The 22,962-nt window shown below is 39.8% G+C and overlaps 1 protein-coding gene across 1 annotated transcript in view; it reads left to right on the top strand.

Moving 5' to 3' along the window:
* itfg1 (integrin alpha FG-GAP repeat containing 1) overlaps positions 1-22,962 on the top strand; it is a 168,529-nt gene that overhangs the window by 86,431 nt on the left and 59,136 nt on the right. Inside the window, exon 11 of the mRNA XM_059351179.1 lies at positions 22,664-22,814. Within this exon, the coding sequence (XP_059207162.1) occupies positions 22,664-22,814 (151 nt within the window). The remainder of the gene's footprint in view (positions 1-22,663; positions 22,815-22,962) is intronic.

Below are 22,962 nucleotides of genomic sequence, written 5' to 3'. Positions count from 1 at the left end.
GGGTTCAGGTAAACTTGGGGTCATGTTAACAACTTAAAGGAGGACTGGTTGGGGTCAGGGGTCAGGTTGGTGCAGGTTAAGGTAAGGGGGGCACATATCAACGGGGGAACAGACTTTGACATAACACCGGTAAGACACCCGGCTTATAAAAGAGGCCGGCTTTTATTTACTAAAAATTGTTTTTACACCCGGTTACTAAATGAGGCCAGTCATTAATAGGGGCCCGGCTTAAAATTGAGGAAATACGGTATGCTAAATTGCTAATGGCATAATTGATATTAAAATTATTACTGCTGTTATTAATTGTAATACATCCTTAATCATTCAGTTGTCTATAATTGTTCATTGTCAACATTATGCATTGCAGGTGCTGTTGGAGCCAGTTTTATACAGTTACAGCAACCCAAAAAGACATTGCATATATTAAATAATGGAGGAGATTTTTAATAATAGATAATTGGATTAGCAGCGTTACTGCTTTTCTGGATTACAGAAAACCATTTGTAAAATGATTGTTTGGACAGAATTAGAACATGAATCACCTGCCTGATCTCCTCATCCTCCAGTCTGCACATGCTGACGAGTTGCAGCCCACAAGCAATGGACAGTCATGGACAGAATAAAACAAGCTGACACTTTAACATATATTAATGTTAAGATGTCACTTCCAACAGTTTTGTGCAGCAGTATTTTAGATCTAAAAGAATAGATGCTTGTGTGTATAGCTGTGGGACAGATACGTTGGTTGGGTATGATGCATTTGTTGTCCAGTTACAAAACACTGGACAACAAAAACCAGAATGCCTACTTGATGAGCCATACATTTCAGTAATTCAAAGAGAAAACCTTTTAAAACAGTCAATTTCCATTATAAAAATGTCTTATTGTGACAGATACATTGTTCTCTGTCTGAACTTCCATGTATTTTCTATATATTTTGCAAAGACAAAAACCTACTCATAAACAGCCAACTTGGAACTATGTTTTTGAGAGGTTGCTGCAGAGCACAGTATTCATGTATCTAATTTTTCTGCGCATTTTGAACATTTGCATGTAGAACAGCTTGATGAAAACACCAGAAATCGATAAAACTTTCCAAAATTCGCATACAAGTTTTTATGCTCGCTTGAGGTGCTTATTGTCTCTTTCGGAAAATAACTAATGCGCTAAACGGGACATGGAAGCGACTTTTCCGAATAAATTCTGACGTAGCAAACATTGAACTTACATGAATGATCAGCCGATTCCGCTCTGCCGGAAAACCCAAAAGAAGAAGAAGTTTCTGTTTTCGGTGTCGGTGTTGGTGTCTTCCCTCAGTTTTCTCTTGTGGGTGGCCAAAGTTGTCAGATTAGCAACCTCTTTTTTGTTGTTTTTTCTCTCGTGCAATCTCTTCTTCTTGTACTGTTTACTGACAGATTAGGCTACAGTAATACATTACAACGCCATCTTCTAACCAAAGTGTGGATGTGCAGCTCCTTTTTTTCGCTCTAAACCTGTTGATGGAAACCTCCAAAATTTGTATTTTCTTTAATACATAATAAAATTCTAAATTTTGCTTCAAATTCGCTTCAACTTAAACGGTAACACGTCTACTGTCTCATACACAAAGGTAGTACAATGGTAAAGTGTAAAGCCTGATTTTCCCCAGCACACTTACTGAAGGTTGCTTTCTTTTGTTTTAACCATCATCAACATGTAAATTAACAATAAGAAGCTCTGACAAGTGTTAAAGCTTCAAATTACATATGACAAACGGCTGTAGTTATAGATAATTTAGAACCTTCTGCTGCAGTGTCTTTATGGATTCTAGGTTTCTAGGAATAACATCAACTACAGTTCACACACACACAAAAACACGCACACAAGCAGTATGCATACTGCTTGTGTGTGTGTTTGTGTGTGTGGTATAGGATTGTTGCCATCAGACCTTATAGAATGGTATTATCCTTAGCAGTAATCACGTTTCCACAGCTTTAATGTGTGATCCGCCCCAAGCAACTAAGATATAATTACATGTGCATGCATGTGTCTAATGTGCACATCAGCATGTGTTTTTCAAGCAATCAAAGACAACAGCCAGATCACCTTCCAGGCAGACTTCCTTTCAGCCAGATCAGCACTACCCCAGATCTGAGGCTTCTTGAAAGCCATCATCATCCGCAGTGACCTTTAACCTCAGCAGATGACCACGAGTCACATGAGACCAACAGATTATAATGGGCCATAGAGACATCATTGCCCTCTCAGGCGCATACACACAAAGACGATGTCTAAGCATCCTTCTACTCTGTGAGCACACATTGAGCCCATGGAGATGTTTCTTCATTTCTGAGATGATCTGCAGCAAAATATGACTAAATGTCGGTGTAAATGAAATGTAGAAAACTAATTGTTTATACCAGATTATGTTTAACTACAAATACAAAAAGATACATTTCCTTAATGTTATTTCACAAGAATACATATAACTTCCTGCAAAAGGTGCATTTGTTGCTTTTGCCTCTGGGTATACCAGCATGAGGCAACCAGCTTCCAAGCAATATTTCATTCCTCTGTCACTCCCACCATGAAACCCTCAAACTGACAAAGTATATACAAGGCAGTAAGCATCATCTAGCATGGCAATGACAAGCTCCTGCCCTTCTTCAGAGACATCACGGTCAACTCACAGCAGCTGGAACTGATTCATTCAAGAATCTTGAGATGAGTTTATGTTGTTTCCCCATGGCCATAAATCAAGCCGCTATAAAATAAAACTTTATCTTTTTCACAGTAGGCTTCCTGGCAGCTGCAGTACATTTTTTCACTTAAGTTTCTTTGTGCAAAGGACAATTCATTATACTAATGCTTGTCAGGGGCAAGCTTTCCTACAGGGTGAGCATAACCAAGTGGCTGACCGAGGCCCAGATCCACCGAATGGCAGTTCTACTTGAACACATGACAAATCAGAAATTAATGAGAATAATCCCCAGGACTGTAGCTAGATACCAGTTAATGCAGTTAAAACAGCAATAGTTTCATTCAATGGACCATGAAGCAATTGACCCTGCTTCTCTCTGGCTGTATAGAATATAGGTTGACACATGTACTAATAGGCTCACTAATAATCACCTATGTGCATGTGTGTGTGATAGCAACCAATATTAAGTTAACAAATGTGTTAATTCCTCACTTTGCTGCGGTATTTCAGATATGGATTAAGGTGAGATCCACCGGAAATGTTTAGAACTAATACAAAATCAAGATGTTACTGTTTTCCCAAACCTCCAATGATTAAAAAAATGTAGTAAATAAGATACTATTCAGAAACGTAATGTTAAATGTCACTTGTTAAATATGTCAGACACGCTGAATCTCCTGATGTCTGCCTCTGGCTGACTGCAGGAAGCTGCTTAACCTCTGTTGTTGATTAAATAATCCTATCATACAACATTAATGTTCTTAATGATACTCTTAGTTTCTTTTTAGATTAAGAAGTGACTGAGTGTTTGTGCTCTTTCCAGATATCTATTATAATTTACATAAACATGTTTTTGCGACACTGCCACCATTTAATGGTGACATTAAAATGAATATACCCAATAGAATTGTGTGTGTGTGTGTGTGCCATTTGTGCACCTCACCACCCACACTAGGTCCACAGCGATCCTGAACATCTTTTGTTTGCTTGTGTCAATATTAAAAGGGCATTCGTATGCTTAGTGCTGTGGTGCTATGCTGTGCTGTGCTGTTGTAAAAGTGCTAAACTCTCTTCTGATAATGAGGTGTGTGGAGTGTTTTTGTTTGGTGTTTCTATTAAAGTGAAGAGTGTGGCGTGGGCAGCAGTTAGCAACACTGCCTCTCTGCACTTTTAGCTCTCACCAGCTGATGTCAGAGGAAAAATACTAGGCTTTTAGAGCTACACGCTATCAATTGCACACACACACACATAGGACAGGTCTTCACTGTTGTTAGAGAAGGCAGCTGCAGCAAGAAAAATAATGTTTCTGGTTTGGCCAAAAGTGAATGTTGGTTTTGAGGCTACTGCTGTCTGTTGCCCGTGGTCTAAAGTTCACGGCGCAAGTGCATTTAAGTCCAGTCCAACACTACTTTTGCTTATTAAACATCACGTAATCTGGTAGCAAAATAAGACATGAGGAGCGAAGGGGATGTATATCGTGTTTTTTTTGTTTTTGGCTGGACTTCAGTTAAATTAATCAGAGTATCCTCTCCCATTACCTTTAAAAGCTATTGCTATTTTTATAGTGGATTTTGCAAATTGTAGAAGCAAGTGGTATTTCGGCCTCTATCGTCTCTCAACTCAATCCTCTGTTCCTTCAACAACTCTATTTGACTGCATACAAGCACGATAACCTATTTAACTGAGGAGCAGGAGCACTGCTTGGACCCACCTATGTAGAAGCATCTGACAATCACATATAACGTACATTTAAATAGCAGGAAAATACTGCACCATTGACTTTAGACCTGTTTTTTGTTAATCATTTGTGTTGATATCAATGTGACAACAAAACAATGCAACTGACCACACCTCACTTTCCGACCAACATGCCCATGGACATAGATAGGTGCGAATACATTTGCAACTTACACAGCGTTGGTGCTGCATGTGGAAATGACAAATGTGTCAGTCTGGAACTAGGAATGACAATTGCACTCCTTTGTGTAAGATGTAATTTCAGGGCCCTGTGCCTCTTGTGGATCTCTCCATGCACAATATGTTCAAATCATGACTCTAAAAGAAGGATTCTGCTGTCTAATTGTGACAGGACCTGACTTTTATTCATGACAGATGACGGGTTGGCCGATATGATGATATATATTGTCAAAACGTTTAAAAATGTCTATCTTACACATATTTTTCTTTATCTTTTCTGGCGCGTTTGAAAAACCTGTGACCAAACTGTCACAGCAATATTTACATAATTTAGAATTCACTTAGTTCTGATCCTCACACGCTGGGTGTGTAGCCGGAGCGAGTAAGGCTTTCATATGAACTATTTGTTTATTGAATACCCAGAAAACATGCTATCATCACACACGGTTATTGAGATACAACATGACCTTTATCGGCCAGCTGTGAATATTCCTCTGGTGCATTGTTCATCTGCTGTACTGAAAACGACTTTTTTTTACATCACCAAGTAACACTGTGGGCCGAGAAATGCACTTGTTTAAGATTTTTTTTTTTTAATCTTGACACCTGTGATTATATTGTCTCTGTCGGATTTATCTACTGAATAATACAGAAACACTGCCACAAAAAGCTGTGAAAGAATTTGGAAGCAACATATTGACCATCTGCCTGCCCTCTCATTGTAAAGGCCAAGACACACAGAGCAATCAGCCTCGCCTTGGTCCCTTTTTCTCTCCCTCGTTTTGTACGTCAGAGCCGTAGTGTTTGCCTTAACGTCACCACAAATACTCTCTCCACTGAAACACACAAATGCCACCATTCAGCATAAAGATAATGCCCCATCTTTGCTCACCAATTTACTTTGAAAATTAATTAAATCTCTCTTGTTAAGGTTTTAGGGATTTAACACAATAAGACTGTGTATGTGTGTGCTAGAGAGAGATGGGGAGAATATGTTAGTGTCGGTAAGTGTGTGTAAAATACTGTGAAGGATGCTGCATGAAGGCAGGCGGACAGGGAGGAGAGCTGTGAGAAAATGCGTGAACAGCTTCCAGACTGTTATAATCTGCCTATAGTGATTTTTCTTGAGGTTTGAGAAGTAGCCACTATTGCAGTAGACTGACTGACTCATCCATTCTGCATTGTGAGGACTAATTGTTTACTACAAAATACCTTTAATGTCATGAAAATACCCAGATATTAGTATAATAGGTCTTTTTTTTGGTTTCTCTTCATCATTGTTATTATTTTCTTTCTTCCTTTGTTTCAACTTTTCGAGAGTATTTTAACAAAACTGAATATTTCATATAAATACATATTATTAATAATAATATCTAATTTATATTATAAGAAATTATATGCTTTCAACCAGTTAATCATAATCTCTTATAGTAAAAGTGGGATTATGATATAGTTAATTACATACTCACTGTAAACATGACAAGTTCCACTGACTTCCACCTGCTGCTGTTCAGAGCAGTGCACCTTTATTTATCAAGAAGAAATGTAATGTTATCATCTTTGTTACTTTATATGTTGTCTTTTCTTTATCGCTGAAACTAGGTACAGTACATTTTTTGTAAGTTGGGGACTGGATACAGAGAGTGACTTTCCAAGGAGTCAGAAATATAAGTAAGGCTGCTTGAGACTCTATTTGAGTGGAGATAGAGCGTTTGGCGTAAGTTCAAACACTCAACTTTTGGACAGCCTGAGGTCATGTAGCCAGCAAGTTGTCAAGAGAATACAGTCAACACTGTGCCTGTATGGCTGCTGTGAGAAGGGGGGCTAAAACAACTTTGGTAAAAAGTAAAAACAAACTATGAGGGTAAAGAAAAGAAACACAAGCACTCACCACTCACTAGTATGTTTCCTATAACAATCTTCAACACAAGGAAAATCCCATTGTCTTTTCTTTTCTGGCCGCTGAGAAATAGAGTCAGAAATGTGGGGATCATAGACGCAATAATTGTGAAATCTAAAGTTTAGATAATCTAGTCAACGCTAACTCAACCCAGGCTATTGGCATTGTGCGCGAGCGGGGAGTATATAAGCAGCCAGTATTAATCGATCGTGGAACAGCCGACCAATAAGATGTCGCAAAAAGTGGTAAAAAGCATCGCTAAAGGAGCTTTATGAAGAATATCAAGTGATGGTAAACAAAACAAAAGTTGCATGAATTAAGCAACAGATCAACTGAAATAGGTGTGTAAATTCGTGCCTCGTCACATTGTGAGAAAAAGGTCTGAACCAGTAACCTGTAACATAAAAAAACTAAGTCTAAACTTTCCGCACGGTCATGACAAAAGCGCGAACAGAAACGTGGCGGAACTGTCTTTTGGGATATTCTTTCCGCCCGTTGGGAATTATTTGACAAACAGCTAAAGTAAGCTCGACAGTTAGCCTGCCCCGGAGCAGGCTAGTTCAGTGGTGTAAGTTACCATGGTTACTGAGCGGCGAGTCATCTCTCACTTAAATTAGCGAGACTTATCAAAATAAACCAGGCTTTTCCTAATCCACGTGATGAAACACCCCTCTGGTTCTTATTATACATGCAGGATCTATTTAAGACTAATCACTCTAATAGTAAAGCAAATGTGATGATCTAGCTTTCTCAGCAGTCATAATTTAAGTAGTTGTTGCTAATCAAACAGAGTCAGACTTGAAGCACTTTATCTGAATTATGGGATTTGGGATTTGTCTTCCAGGACAGTAGCACTGATGAAGTAATGCATGCAGCTACTGCAGCTCATCATTAGGTAAACAAAGCACACATCAAGCAGCTTCATTTCCCTTTCAGCACAAAATATGGTCTAGGCTGAGCCTTTTCTCCTAAAAGAAAGCCGAATTGTGTGGATGTGCCCCTGTAGAACTTCTGCTTCCCATCCTTATTGGATTTAGTTTGTAATGTAATGATGTAGATGGAGAACAAAGCACCTGCAGCTTTTTAGAGCTGTCTGCTGTGATGACAGTGACAAAAGCGTTGTTTCCTTGTAGCAAATAGCACTCACAGATGTGGTTAGAATACCAGACTATTTTTATAGGCACTATGGTTGTCTGTCAGTGCTGCCCGCAGCCCAGCCACCTCTTTTTTTTTTTCTCAGGTAGGCTTCACGTTCACAGGAAGACACACACACACTCTCCATTCATCCCCTGCCCTCAGGGAGATGGAGCGTCCTGCAGGCTGTGAGTGTTTGATGTTGAAATGGTCCACCCCGGCTTCATAAGAGCCCCCTATCGCAGGAGAAATTGTCTAAATGTCACACTCCACCCTCCACTGGGCTGCTCTAAGTGCGTGTGTGAGTGCACATGTTACATGTAGCCACGCATGTAGCGGTATGTGGTGAGAGGGAGCTATTTCTGGAACACAAAATGAGGTCACAGATGAAACAGCTGACCTTAAGTGATTTTGTTGTGTTGATGTTACACCACTACACCACAGCACAGCACAATGTCCTTACTATTTATTACTGGTGATTATGCAGATTAGTGACTGCAACTGTTATTGTCCATCAAAACACACCTTCAGATGTCACAAGGGTCTTTGGAAACAAGTGTGAGTAAACAGCAGGACAGGAAAAGCCTTAAGGAGATGTGGCACATTGGCACACCACACACTCACTCACACACACAAACATACACACATCTATGTGTGGAACTCTTGAGGCTTTAGGTCAGTGAGTGTCTGACAGTAACAGAATAATGTAGTTAACCTCTGCTTGTGGTTGCTGCACAGCAAAATCACAACAAACCCCTCTGTCCTCATGTCTCTTGTTTGTCTCATGCCATGCAATAAACATGTATTGTGTTTGAAAAGGTTCTGTCACCCTGACTGTTGTGCTTCTGTCAACACTCTATTGACTTGAGTAGCTAACACACAGACTAGGAAAAAGCTATTTGATCCGGATTGTCTATGCCCATGTATTGCTTTAATCTTCCCATCAGTTTTGCTACAGCTGAACTTTGAGGGCAAATTTATAATTGCTGTTTCTGGACAATAATGTGTTTCGCAATTTAGATTTTTATGGTAGAAGTTGGGGCGGGTCAACGATGACCCCCAATTATATTGCTGACAGTTCTACACAAAGTTTAGCTTCACAGACTGTCATCGCTGTCTGCTTTCAGAGAACAGTGAGATGGGTTTGACATTTTAACCGACAGATTGCAAATACTATTCACTATCTGTTTGTCATCAATCGTTCATGCTGTGCCTCCACTGCATTGCCAACTCTGTACTACTCAACTAACTTTTTTTTGTCAGTACTTTTTTTTCACTGCAGAAATCCCCGTTCAGTGCACCACAGTTGAAATTTTAAGCTGATTGCCATAGCTGCATGAAACCACCATGACATCATCTTTTTTTTTTTTTTTACTCAAATTTTATTAATTTTTGGTATAGAACAATAGAAAACACAGCTCAGCGTCAGTGGGGTACATGTTCTTAGAAATAACACTCAAATGTCTCTGATATCAGAATTTTCGGTGGTGTCTCTGTATTGTGATTTGTAGTCTGTCCACTTTTCACATTTCTTGTCGAATTTTGCTTGCTGGAGTCTCAATATATTTGTGAGTCTTTCCATGTTGAGAATCTCTTCAACTGTGTCCAGCCAGTTCCTCAGAGTGGGAGGTTCCTCCCTATACCATTTCCGGGTGATTGCCTTCTTCGCCGCAGCCAATAGAATTTTAACCAGATATACGTCTTCATATTGTACATTTTCCCTCGTCAGATTACACAGATATAATATCTCACATGTCTTTGGTAGTTCATATCCCAATATTGTTTTCAATTTTACCCACACATCATTCCAATAATTTCTCATTTCATTACATTCCCAAAAAACATGACTGTGACCCACATTCTGCTCCCCACACCGTCTCCAGCATGTTTGTTGTGTAGTTAAAAATTTGCTCTTTGTTTTGGGCGTAATAAAGAACCTGATCATATTTTTCCAACAAAGTTCTTTCCACATCCTGAAGCTGGTGGTGGTTTGCTGTACATCACATATATTAATCCCCATGACATCATCTTCAACGCAACACTTGCTGAATCATTTTATTGGCATCCAAACAGAGGAATGTCTGCACTTCATCAATTATATATAACATAGTTTAGAGATGTCACAAGATCCGATACTTTGCTACCAAGTCAATCTGTAAATTCTGATAACATGACGGGGCTTTTTCTACTGTACCGCAAGTACCATATGAACCCCCGAGGCTGCCCAGTGTCCTTCTAATCCACAGTAAATTCTGTCCAGTGATATGAGCGCTGCAGCATGGAGGGAGACCAGGCTAAGTTTCCCTTTAATCCTGACTAAACACCACGATTGAATTTCACCTTGCATGCACATTTTTCAGCCTAACGTTGAAACACAGCAGCTAATATTGGTAATAGGAGTAACAAGTAAGCTGACTGCTGAGCTGTCGCTTTTCCTTTCGCTCCGCTCCCCGACGGATTAACAAAAAAGGAGGAAAAGGGAGAGTAACTGACAGCAAAAAAAAGGGTTGCGCCTTCATTTTGACCACAGTCAGGTAGAATGACACCTGGCGAAACAAGAGTTCTCTGAAATCTGGATGATCGTGATTTTAAATTGGGTAACGTTTGTACAAGATGTCCCGGGACATGCTGGTGATGATTCTCTTTGATCAATCAATGAACTGTGGTGTTTGACCGTGAGACCGTACTTTATGCTGTATGTTTTACCTGAGGTCAAAATCATTGTACGTAATGATGGCAGACACACCATGAATCTGTTTTACATTGGCATGGATCTTGCCTTTGGCTCGTATTCCTTGATAAACGCTTGTTAATAAAACTTATGTGACTTCTAAATCAATAACCTCTAATAGAAAACTAGTCATAAACAATTGTAAGACACCTGTTCTGAGAATTAGATGAGTGTTTGCACTGATTTATGAGTCGTGGTTTGCATCAATAAGCATAGCTGAAAGATTAAATGAAGTACATCACAATTCTGTATTAGTATCTTTGTAGTGGACTGCAGACATGGGTAAAGCAGTGAACTTTGGAGTGTTGTAAATGTGTACTGACTTTGGATAAAATGTGATGAAGTCGAGACAACAGCTCATCCGGTGCCCACTCATGTGTAGCAGAGTAACAATTAATGTTCTTGGTTAAGTAAAGCTCACTGCTCCTCACCTTTTTGATGCCTGGGCGAGTTCCCTCACATTAAGTTTTAGTGTTGCTCCCAGTGTATATGCGTGTGTGTCTCTATCAGTATGCAACCCGACCAAGCAGCTGCCAAGAGCTTAGCAGGCTGTTGCTAGGCAATGCCATTTAAAATCCATCCTTCACTGTATGTTGGAAGCAGGGTTGCTGTGTTTGTGTCTCAGTTTTGTTGCTAATACCAGGCTTGGAATCTGGAGTAGTGCAAGGCATTTGCCTTGTTAGTCCTGCACAATATTTTCTTTCCAAAGTGCAGTTTTCGTTGGTGGGAGGCTGGTTTGGCCTCGGATGACTTTCCAAACAAAGAAAATTAAGCGGCTTTCTAGGGAGCTGTTCAGTAATAGCATAATGAAAGAGGGTGTTTGCTATTTGATGATTAGTTATAAAGAATGTCATTATGCCACATTCTAGCGTGGAACGTTGCAATGCTATTACAGCAAAATCTGCGGAGGTGTATGTGTGTGTGTGCTTCATTCAACAGCAAGCACATTTTTTTCTTTGAAGTTCTAATCTTCAGTGTGGGCATATAAATACATCTCTGCTATCCTCTGCCATGGTTTGATATAACACAGTAGTATTTCAACCTATATCCAGATTATGTAATGTCTTCCATTAACAGTACACAATATGCCAGCCAGTTTTATTTTTCCATGTTGTTGAAAATGGATTTAACCAGCTTGGTAGCCTGAGCATTGGCAAAGAACAAAGCAGCATCTACAGAAACTCCAAACCCAAAGAAAAAAGGCAACAGTTTGACTGATGGCTGATCCGTGCAGTGGAAAGTTCAACTAGACTTCAGCCACACAGCTGTGCTCTGTGCTAAATGCCGTTGTAAGGTCAGCATGCTTACAGTGACGATGTTAACAAGCAGGTTTCACAGGTGCTCAGGGTTCTTATGTGTCATGGAAAACTCGACATTTTTGAGACATGTTTTCCAGTCAAGAAAACACCTGAAAGTAATGTATGTATGGCCCCACCTACACATTTTTGTTTAATACTCAACTGTTGGTTGAATAAGCTGCACAGTATGACGCTTCAAGGCATGTTTACGAGTCAATTTGCTGAGCAAAACAGAATTGCAGCAATCTTTTTAATGTTGAGCCTTTTTTTGCCACATTCTCAGTGAACCCCAGTGCATATTAGCTAGTTAGCAGAATGAGGTTATTCTGACAAGTTTTCATTGGGGCAAAATACCAAAATTGGATTAAATGGCTTACCACATGACTGTCTGGCACTTTGACGGTGGAGGGAAAGATAAGTGGTGCTCAACATCAATATAAGAACCTGGTCTCACAGGAATCCGTGAAATAGCCACGGATTCGCTTAACTTAAAATCCGTGAAATAGCCACGGAATCACTCAAATTTCCGTGAAACTGACACAGATTTCGCTACAATGCAAGTTAATGACAGTCATATCCCGTGGCTGTTGGTTTGTTCCAAGTCACGTGACTTTCAAGGTCCCGGCGGTCAGAACATTTTTAGTGAAAAAATCAATATTTTTACTTAGTTTCTGCATAAAAATGGATTTTGATCACATTTCTAGCGAGAAATATATGTTTTATTTTCTAAATATTCACTCAGTGAATGTACATAATCACTTTGTATGTTGGAATAGCCACGGGATATGACTGTCATTAACTTGCATTGTAGCGAAATCCGTGTCAGTTTCACGGAAATTTGAGTGATTCCGTGGCAATTCCACGGATTTTGAGTTAAGCAAATCCGTGGCTATTTCACGGATTTCTGTGAGACCAGGTTGCAATATAAAGTAGCAAACATTACAGCTCAAGCCTTTAAGTGAAACTGCAGTATTCTGCTAATGTTTGGGTGGTAACACAAGATCGTTTGAGTTACTTGACATATTCTACTAGTTTGAGTTCAGACATTGACTCCAGTCACCTCCCAGGTCTGTTGAAGGATCGAGTCCAGCACGAAATTTAACATTGCTGCCTTGAGACACATTATTACCCACTCAAAGATGATACTTAAACGTATGAAACTTCTCATTCTTCTTCCCTCAAGAGTGGACACATATAACATGGGTTGTACATTTAGCAGTGACGGATGTAGCTATCACCTCAATTGAACATGAGACACTTTATCATTACCCCTGCATCATTTAAAAAGGAGCAATAAAGCTGGAGTTATATGTGTCGCTGCTGCTAAATTCTATGACTGTTTGTGAGCATGTGGAAACTATGGGTACAATGATTTCTTCCTAGGAAGGACAGCTGAGGCTGATTGGAATGCCATTTGTTTTGCAGTTATCTGGTCATAAACAAAGCATTTGGTGAGGAAGTTATTACAGGTCATCATGCAGGGTCAGTGAATGTAATGAATGGCTAAATTCCATGAAAATCCATCCAATAGTTTTTGAGATATTCCAGCTCAGACCACAGTGGTGAAATACTTTATCAGTCCCTGATATGTCAAAGTCTTTCTGGTATCACTGTTTATTTAGAGACTTTGTGATACCAGAAAGACTTTGGTCTGCATATATGCTGTTGACATCAGTGACCAAATGTGCATTCTTCTCTGGTTCCTTAAAAGCAAGGTCAACCAGCGGAAAGCTGGATTATCCATCATAATCCGACAGAACTGAAAACATGTCTTCCTTTTTTTTATTCACATGACTCAATGTAGTTGAATGTAGTGTTTACATGCTGTCTGCTACTGCGTGGGAAGCTCACTCAGTCTTTTTAGGACATTATTCCTGTGAAAGCATTAACAAAGCTGATGTTTAGGCCACAGGGGTTGAAGTACTGCAGTGACAGATGGGCATTTCAAGCCCAGTGCCCATATTCACACCCAGGCTTCAGAATTGATCTTTCTCACACTTCCACCCACAAACTCAGCTACTCAAATATTCACCGTTATGCAAGATTTTTATTGTTTCCCAGCAGGGTGTACTGGCAAGCTAATAACACAAATTTAACCTCAAAATGGATTGCAATAAGTGTGGATTTGCAACTGGCAGAAATTACTCATTCTCTTTTCAGCACTTAAGAAACGTGATGGAAGGGAAATGGATGCAGTACTCTAATTTTCTTGCTTTCCACATCATGATTTTCTTTACCAATGATAATCTTGTTTCACATCATTGTAAAAACAAGCTCATTTGTAGGCTGTTGTTTTGTGATCTTGTGAACAAGAAGACAAATATGGACGGACTCAAAAGAAAGCTGACTTTGTAACACAACAGAGAGAGAGACAGAGAGGATGAAAGAGTGAGTGATGGTGGCAGGCGGCTCGTGTAGAGGAGTGACACAACTAACGGACACACTTTGATTTTGATTGTGTTGCCTCCTGTGTTCATCACCACAGTGGCTAGTAGAATGAAAAACCACAATGTCTCAGGGCCTTGGCAACATATTGCTTTCTCGCTGTCACTTTATCTACGAGGACCTGACCAAATCCTTTTCTTCAGTCACCTTTCGTCCACATCCCTTTCTCTCTTTCTGTCAGTCTATCTCACTGTCACTCCATCAATAATTTGTTGACTCGTTAAACCAGAGTCTGAGTCATACCAGCTGCAGCTTATCATAGTGTTTGTGTGTGTTGACAGGGTTTGTTCGTTCAAGTCCTTAAAACATTTACATTTAACTTGGGAGACTTGCAAGAGACAGATTTTTTAAAAAGAAAGATGATGTTGACTTTTTCATCCCTGGAATGGATCCACTAATATAAGTGGTTAAGGATAATGAATGAATGAATGAATGAATAATAATAATATGAGCAGCACTTAGCATTAACTTTTTCCTCTCCAGCCACTGTGGTCAGTGGTTTCCAAAGCTACTAGCTTCTTAGTATTTTTACTAGCCACAATTTGGTTGTTGGAAAATGTTTTATTTGATTAAAGTCAACTATGGTGTGCTAAAATGAGACTGGTCTCCCCTTAAAAATCGCCAATATAAGGCATTTGTACATACAGCAAAATACGACTCATGTTTACGTTTTAGACTGTTTTCCACCGCCATCTTGCAGACGTAGTTGTAGTGATTAATGCCGATGCAGAGTTTAAATTGCTGATGTCACAGTCAGGCAGGGAGGGAGGGACTGAAGGTGGATGGGTCGAACAAACGGCGGACTTTCCCCTCGGAGAACGTGGTTTGTGTTCCATGTGAAATCAAACTGAATGACTTTTTACATTACTTATGTTCTTTATGTAACTCCTGTTGCTCACGGTTTGTGAATCAAGTTTGAGTTTTTTTCATAACTTACTTGGCTCACATTACCCTCGTAACTACTTCACTTCTGGCATTTACGTACATTTATTTACTGTTTAAACTGTCTTTTGTAAGGCCTAACCAGGACGTTTTTGCCCTAAACCTCAGCCTAAATCCACAGAAACGCTCATTTTGACAAACACTCATATGTGTTGTTATGGGTGGTTATGACAAACAGTCTATTTTGTCATTTAGGTTGGAGATCTTGTTGTAAAAAAAAAAAAAAATAGATCGACAACATAAAATGTATACCATGCAGTCATCATATATTCCTCAGTTTCCGCTGACTTTGCCATGGCCAGACATAGTTCACCATCTTTCGTCTTTCGTCCTGTCACACACAGTCACGCTCCACCTCCTTGATGGTGGGAGCGAGATGGGCCGGGTCGCGGGTGTGCCCTTCCCTGTGGGGCCAGGGTCCCACATCAGCTTCACCCTCTGACTCATGTGCTTTAGATTCCTTTGGCCACTCCTGATGCCTTTTACGTGAATCAATTCTCAAACAGTGTGAATGAGAACCTAGTCCATAGCTCCATATACAATATATGCCACTCTACTCCCATTTGGTGTGTGAGCAGGTGCTGATGTTAAGACTTAAATATGAGGGAACAATTCATAAAATCCAACCAAAGATAAGTGTCAGCTCTTCAGTTTTAGTTCCTTTTAAATCATAAATAAGGTAAGCTTAATAGGTGAATAATTATCTAAGTTTAATAAACAGACCAACCTGAAAGACATTTTCATAAAAAGACTTTGTGACGGTTTTCTCTCTATAGAGAGATATTATCTAGAGATAAGAGAGAGATGGTAGGTCATTTTGCCAAGGAAAGAAGAGACGAGTCTGCCACTGTGTTGCTTCCTTCATCAGAACTGAAAAAGGTATTATTAAACGCACCCACATCACACTTAAAATAACACACAGCTAGAAGGCATATTAACAGAGTCCTTGGGGTTGTGATTGCTGGGCCTAAAGAGGAAAATGTGGAACAAAGGGCATGGATGGAGGTGGAGGGGGATCGTGGATGCGTAGATCAGAGGAAATGAGAAAGAAAAGGAAAAGAAGGGTTGGCCAGGTTCATGTAGCCTCTCAGCTTGAGGGAGATGAGTAGAGAGATGAAGAGATGAGTGGATGGATGGACAGGGAAACGGTGGGAAAGGTGGACAGGTAGCAGTGGCCTCTCAGAGCGCTGGAGGGAGAGAGGGGTCATCGTTGTGATCAGTGGTCAGCTTCCTGCCAGCCCGCTGCCCCTCTGGAGGCCAATTAGAGGGGAGGCGGGTAGAGCGAGGAACAGTGGAAGACTCCCCGCTAGCACACACACACACACACACACACACACACACACACACACACACACCTCAGTGCTGACACCAGGTTCATACAACGATCGAAGCCCGCAGGCACATACACACATGCTGACATTAGAGCAGACACTGGCTGAAAATGCCTTTTTCTCTTACTTTTAAAGTCACATTAAGTTGAATTAACTGTGGAGTTTGTTTGTTTTGATTATTTCTTATTTAGCAAACTCAAGGTTTTCTTTGGCCTGATACCAGTCCCAGCCTTTTGATAATGGGTATCTACTGGAACCAAGTCTGACCCAATACTAATTTTTAATATAATTCAAATTGAAAACTTAATTGAAAATTCAACCCAAAACAAATCTAGACAAACTACCAATAAATATATACAGAGCAGCATGACATATAACAAATAACGTGTTGCCTGCTGGATGTGGCACACCTTAACTGTTAAGTAGATCATCTTAAAGTATGGATTAATATGAATAAAAGCTAAAGATGGGACATGATCAGCTGGAGAAAGGACGCCTCACTCTTTTGATCTTGTTGGAAATGTAAAAATCATGTGATGGTTCCGTGGTGTGACTGAGTGGAGTGAAATTTGGCAGAAAATAGACACCAGCTTGTAGAGAGCACCAAAACGTGGCAACAGCCAAGTTTTCTTCTGGCCTGTCATCAACCTACTCACCAAATTAACGGGCATTAGCAGCAGCTGATATGACCTGCTGGTTTTCTCCGGCTAAAAATGAGTAGCTGGTACCATTATGTCTTGTATATTGTTTTTGCCAAAAAGAAAAAGAAAAAGATAGGCGGAAAAAAAGTTCAATGACAGATTGATTAACATTTGCACCAGTGCTATCAGAATATTTTTCATATTCACAATATTCTAATTTTCACTCTTTTTCACTTCTCTTCTCTTTCACTGGAGCAAAGGGGTTTGGTGTACAGTACAGGCCAAAAGTTTGGACACACCTTCTCATTCAATGCGTTTCCTTTATTTTCATGACTATTTACATTGTAAATTCATCAAAACTATTAATGAACACATGTGGAATTATGTACTTAACAAAAAAGTGTGAAATAACTGAAAACATGTCTTATATTCTAGTAAGCAAAGGGTGGTTACTTTGAGGAATCTAAAATACAAGACATGTTTTCAGTTATTTCACATTTTTTTTGTCAAGTACATAATTCCATATGTGTTCATTCATAGTTTTGATGCCTTCAGTGAGAATCTACAATGTAAACAGTCATGAAAATAAAGAAAACCGCATTGAATGAGAAGGTGTGTGTCCAAACTTTTGCCTGTACTGTACGTTGGTATCACATGCCAAGGGCCATGACAAGAAGTTGGTATCTGACGAGTTAGGATGAGAATGTGTTGGCAAATACCTCCAAAAATATTGGTAGGATGTTAGAAATAGTATCATATGAATGCTCCCGCTAGTATGATTGCATTCAAACTACTACAGTCAGTATAAAACTAACTGATGTGAGGAGGGAAGTTGTTTTTGTTTTTCTCTATAGGTGTGTGTGTGTGTGTGTGTGTGTGTGTGTGTGTGTGTGTGTGTGTGTGTGTGTGTGTGTGTGTGTGTGTGTGTGTGTGTGTGTGTGTGTGTGTGTGTGTGTCTGTGTGTGTGTGTGTGTGTGTGTGTGTGTGTGTACCCATAACCTTGAGTTCATTGCCACCATCAGCACCCCTGCAGTGCTGGAGAGAGCTTCTTTTGAAGTACAAAAATCTTAGAAAGGACACACACACATTGGTGAATAACAATCAAATGCCCCCTAAAGTTCAGCCCTGAAACTTTGAAATGGTTGCAGCTCTATCTGCACACACACACACACACATTTGCTGTCCCTGAAAAATTGAGACAATTTACTGCAGCTTGGGACCTGATTATCTACCAGTCAGCCAATCAGTGCCGTCTATCCAATAGGTACTGCAGTGGCTGGTCCTTAGTGACAACTGGTCATATTGTGTGGTTGCTGTGCTGTTAAGTTAAAGCCTAATGAGAAGGGAGGAAGGGTCTCGTAGTGCATATGCTGTGTTGATGGATTACACAGAATGACCTTTAACCAAACCTCCAGCTAGTATATGTATAATCACAGCCAAAGTCACTTAATCCAGCACAAACCCCCCCAGCCCCTCCTCCCCTGGCCCAGCACACATAAAGACGCAGACATCCTGAAACACCCGCGTGTCTGCAGAAAAAACTGTCATGACGCTATTTTAATCTGTGTGCTTGAGGCATCATGTGTCCGCTTTAGGAATTAATTAAATTCTTTCCTGTACTACGCAGTGTTTAAATACAGATGCTCGTCGTATTGGCAGCTAAATCCAGGCCTTACCAACTAAATGAGCATTTGTAATATTCCCTCCCCTTGCCTGCACAACAAACAGAATATTCCACTTACTCCTTTTATTGAGATGCCAGATGATTTCTGACGAGTGTCAGAAATTTAAGGGAGTGTTTGATTTGTCGCCACAAAATTAAAAACTAAATTTGTTTCTGTCAGTTGCTTGCAGATGAATTGGAACAGAAAGATATTTCAAGGCTTGGTTATTGTTTTCAGTCAATCTCTTTATGGCCATTTATGGTGCTGTCTGAAAATGCAAATTAAATTGATAACTATAATACACCAAGTACAGCCGAGACTACAATGAAATACTTTGACTGTGTGCTGTAGCAGGTATGGCATACTGGCAAGTATAAAGATGTTTTACATTCAGTTTTGGTCTCACTAAGATTTATTTTCAGAATTTGAATTTCAAGTGCTGTTTATACTGTATTTTTTTTAAATGAATACCATATTCTAAGTAAGTCTAAATGTGTGTAATCTTTTAGAAGTTCGGTTGATCTTTGCCATCTTCATGCAGCTTTCCTGCTGCCATGCATCACAATTTTTCTTCTTTTTAATGAAAACACAAAATGAATGCGCAGAGGTTGAGGCGCAAGACATAAGGTCTCCTATCAAACCATCCAGCACTGCCAAAATTAGGCTGAACTGATGAACTATGCTGCTGCTGATTACCACTTGTGTGAGGTTTGAAAAACAGCAATCAAAGGCCCTTTCGATGATACAAAAACTACAAAGATACAATACAAGAGCAACAAAGCTAGTTAACTGGCACTCTGTTATTGCTACACTAATTCAGCCATTTTTTCCGAACACCAGGCTTAAAGCGCTGGAGAGACATACAGAGCACATTTCAAGTACCAATTTGACCACTTGGCTTGCTCAGTTGACGCCAGCTCCTGCTTTATATAGAACATGCATGTGTGTCTTGTCGTTATTGGCATTTCAGTCCCTGTTTGCTGTTTTCATGCTGAACTCGTCCGTTTTTGCGTCAGTCTCCTTTAGTGAAAATCATGATAAAGATAAGCTTGTGCTGTCACATTATACAGTAGAGACATGTAAAAACAACAAAACGCATTTATTTGTCTTTATCACGCTGTGTGTCATACATGACTTAGTTTAAATTCAAGCAAGCAAAGTCAGCACAGTTTCAGAATAAGAATTGTTTTTATTGCCAAGTAGGTTTTCACATACACAGCATTTTTCTGCTGTGTGTTGGTGCTAGATATAAATATATATTAAGGAAACAAGTACTTCGAGTCAAAAAACAGCAGCATGAATAGAAATATGTAGAAGAGAAAAAGTCAGCATACAAACAATAATTAGAGTATAAAAAAATTATAAACAGTAGAAATAATATGTACAAATATGGAATGATTTAAATGAGGGAAGGAGCTTTGCAAACAGGAATGTGCACGTTTCAGTATCACATTGACATTTTATCAAAGAACACCCTATGCAATAATTTTACTTTTAAAGCCTAATGTCCGTCCTTTTATGACATTTCGACGGATTCATGTTTTTGCTGCAAGTGTGGCACATTTTCTGTTTTTCCAACACTGCCTCACACAGTCTTTCAAGTTTTTAAAAGCATCCTAGATGACAGACGTCCCATCCGGCTCTGAGCTCATAGTCTGCATTCACCTCCTCTCCCTGACTGACTTGCATTGGGTTAGAGAGGAGGGATGGGGAGTCATCTAAAATCCTAAGATAGGGAGGGCTTTCACGATTAGTCTATTTTTAGACCAGAGCCTTTTTTTTCCACCCATCGCCACTCCCATGGAGATCTAAGACCAGGTACTGAGAGCTGTCTCCAAAGACACACAGATAGAGAAAGAGGTGGACTCAATCTCCCCAGTGAATCAAAGGGGGATGGGAGCTAATACTGAAAACACAAAGTACAGAGAGGTAGAGAAAAAATGAGATTGAGTTGACTTTATTTCAGCTCTAGTAATTTACTCTCCACTTGCAAAATCAGGCTAGATACAGGGTGTGGTCTCAGCAATGCAAAGTGTGCTGCAAGCAAGAAGAAAATCGTTAAATTTATATGATTTAACTTGTTGGCATAGAAGATATATATTTGTGTGTTTAGCTGCAAATGCATGCATGTAAGCTAGTAAGTTGCTATATGTACAGCGAGGTAATTTTCTCCTAATTGGCGGTAGACTATATGCCAGATAGCAGTGCCTGGGGAGGTTGTATGATCACAGGTGCCTGCGGCTCCAACCTGAGGCAACTCGCATTCTCTGAAACACTGATGCGAAAATCCACCCTAAAACTATGTTATACATAATGTAAACAGTGGCCATAACCCAGTACCATGGGTGCCCGATCCTTCAGCTGCTCAGCACCCAGGCTCTGAACCTCCCTCCCCCCACACATAAGACAGTCTGACACCATCACAACCTTCAAGTCACAACTCAAAACTCACCTGTTCAAACTGGCATACACTGTTTAACTGGACAGTACTTCACTTGCTTTTATCACATTGTCTTGTTTTTACCATGTTGTGTTGTTTTTTAGCATGTTGTCTTGTTTTAAAGATGTTTAAGATTTTAGACATTGTAAGGTGACCTTGGGTGACATGAAAGGCGCCTACAAACTAAATGTATTATTATCATTATTTAACCAAGTCTCTGTTGAAGCTGACAACCAATCTGCAGAGTGTCACTTTATACTCTGAAGTCATTGATCACTGTTTGTTGAGAAGGGCTGCAACAGCACTGCCTTTTGCACAAACCATGATTAACAAATAATAATAATTTCTGTGATTGACAGTTAGGCAATAACCCAACAGCTTATGAACAGTCTTCTCAACGAATGTACAGAGGAATCATAGATTGGAGATTGCTGATCATTATTGTTGTAAAGGGATCTAGGTTCAGCTTCTTTAATAACGGTTTGACAGTTGCACATTTAAAAGGGTAAAATCTATTATGTCATTACAAGACAACACTTTTGTTGGAGCTACACTCAGTTATGAACAGATTACCAAACTGATTTTGATGACTCATATTCAAACTCATGCACAAAGCTGTGTGCAGTGAAATATAAAAATAAATGAAGTCTAGTTATAGAAGCACAGGTAAATGACACAAGGTCACTGTCTTAAGCATTAGACCCACAGTTAAGACAGACAATTGTGGGGGAAAAAAAACAAAGAGACACATCATGACTGATGAGACCCAATCAGAAAGCAAATATGGATGTTCCATTCTTTTCAAAAGTCTCTTTTCCACATGTCCAGACTAAAACACAATCCTGGAATTTTCAAAATAAAACAAGTTTAAGAGCATTTTCAAAATTCCCCATTTTAAGTGTAAGCTAGGTGTAGATGTAGCAAAAGTTATGTGTTTAAAGTGAAAAAGTATTTGACAGACAGCTGAGGACACCACGTAGTTCTTTTTATACTACTTCCTGTAGTTCGCTTGTAGGATGCGTTCAACAAATTATTAATTATTTACTTATACTGAGGAGGGCTAGTCAGCTAGGTAGCTAGCTTGCTTATTCGTTGTTGTTGCTACCACTGTGGACACGCGGAACAGTCCACACAAAGCCTACGCATACGTACTCTGATTGCTAAATTTGTGTCATGTTGACTCTTGCGTACTTGTGGATGTGGACATTAGAATCTTGGCTCTAAGCTCTTCTGTCTATGACACAGCAAGAGGAAGTTTGGGGGGGGGGTGTTTGCAGAGACCAGGGTCAGCAACAGACGGGACGTGAGAAAAAAGCAGAGTAGATTGGAAGAGGAAAAAAAAACAGCACATTGGCCTGTTCAAATGTGACTGGTGATTTTAAGAGTCAGCTGGTATGACTCAGAGAAACTGTCAGACTGATCAGCTGGTGACATTAACAATTTCTCTTTTTTTTGCCTCATCAAGATGCTCCATTGTTACCATCTAATGTGCAAATAATCACTTGCATTTTCCTCTGTCCTCTCTTTCTTTCTCCCTCAGTGGTCAGCAGGCCTTTCTGTTGGAGAACGTGCCCTGTAACAACGTCAGCTGCCACAGTGTGGGAAGGATGTTCCACATCCACTGGGACCAGTCAGATTTGGGAGCTATCCAAAACGCCATCATGGCAACATTCTTTGACATCTATGAGGACGTGAGTAGTTTGTGATGAGTAAATGTTGCTCACAGATTGTACTTCACACCTTTTATTGAATCTGTCAATCCTCTAAATGTCCACCACTTTGTCTGTCCCCTTTTATCTGTCTAAGGAATGCACTGGCGTCTACAATGGTACTGGTATC

The sequence above is a fragment of the Centropristis striata genome, chromosome 2, assembly GCF_030273125.1.
Source record: "Centropristis striata isolate RG_2023a ecotype Rhode Island chromosome 2, C.striata_1.0, whole genome shotgun sequence".
Taxonomy (NCBI): domain Eukaryota; kingdom Metazoa; phylum Chordata; class Actinopteri; order Perciformes; family Serranidae; genus Centropristis; species Centropristis striata.
Note: the sequence above shows the minus strand (reverse complement) of the source record. Positions and strands in the feature narration are given on the sequence as shown.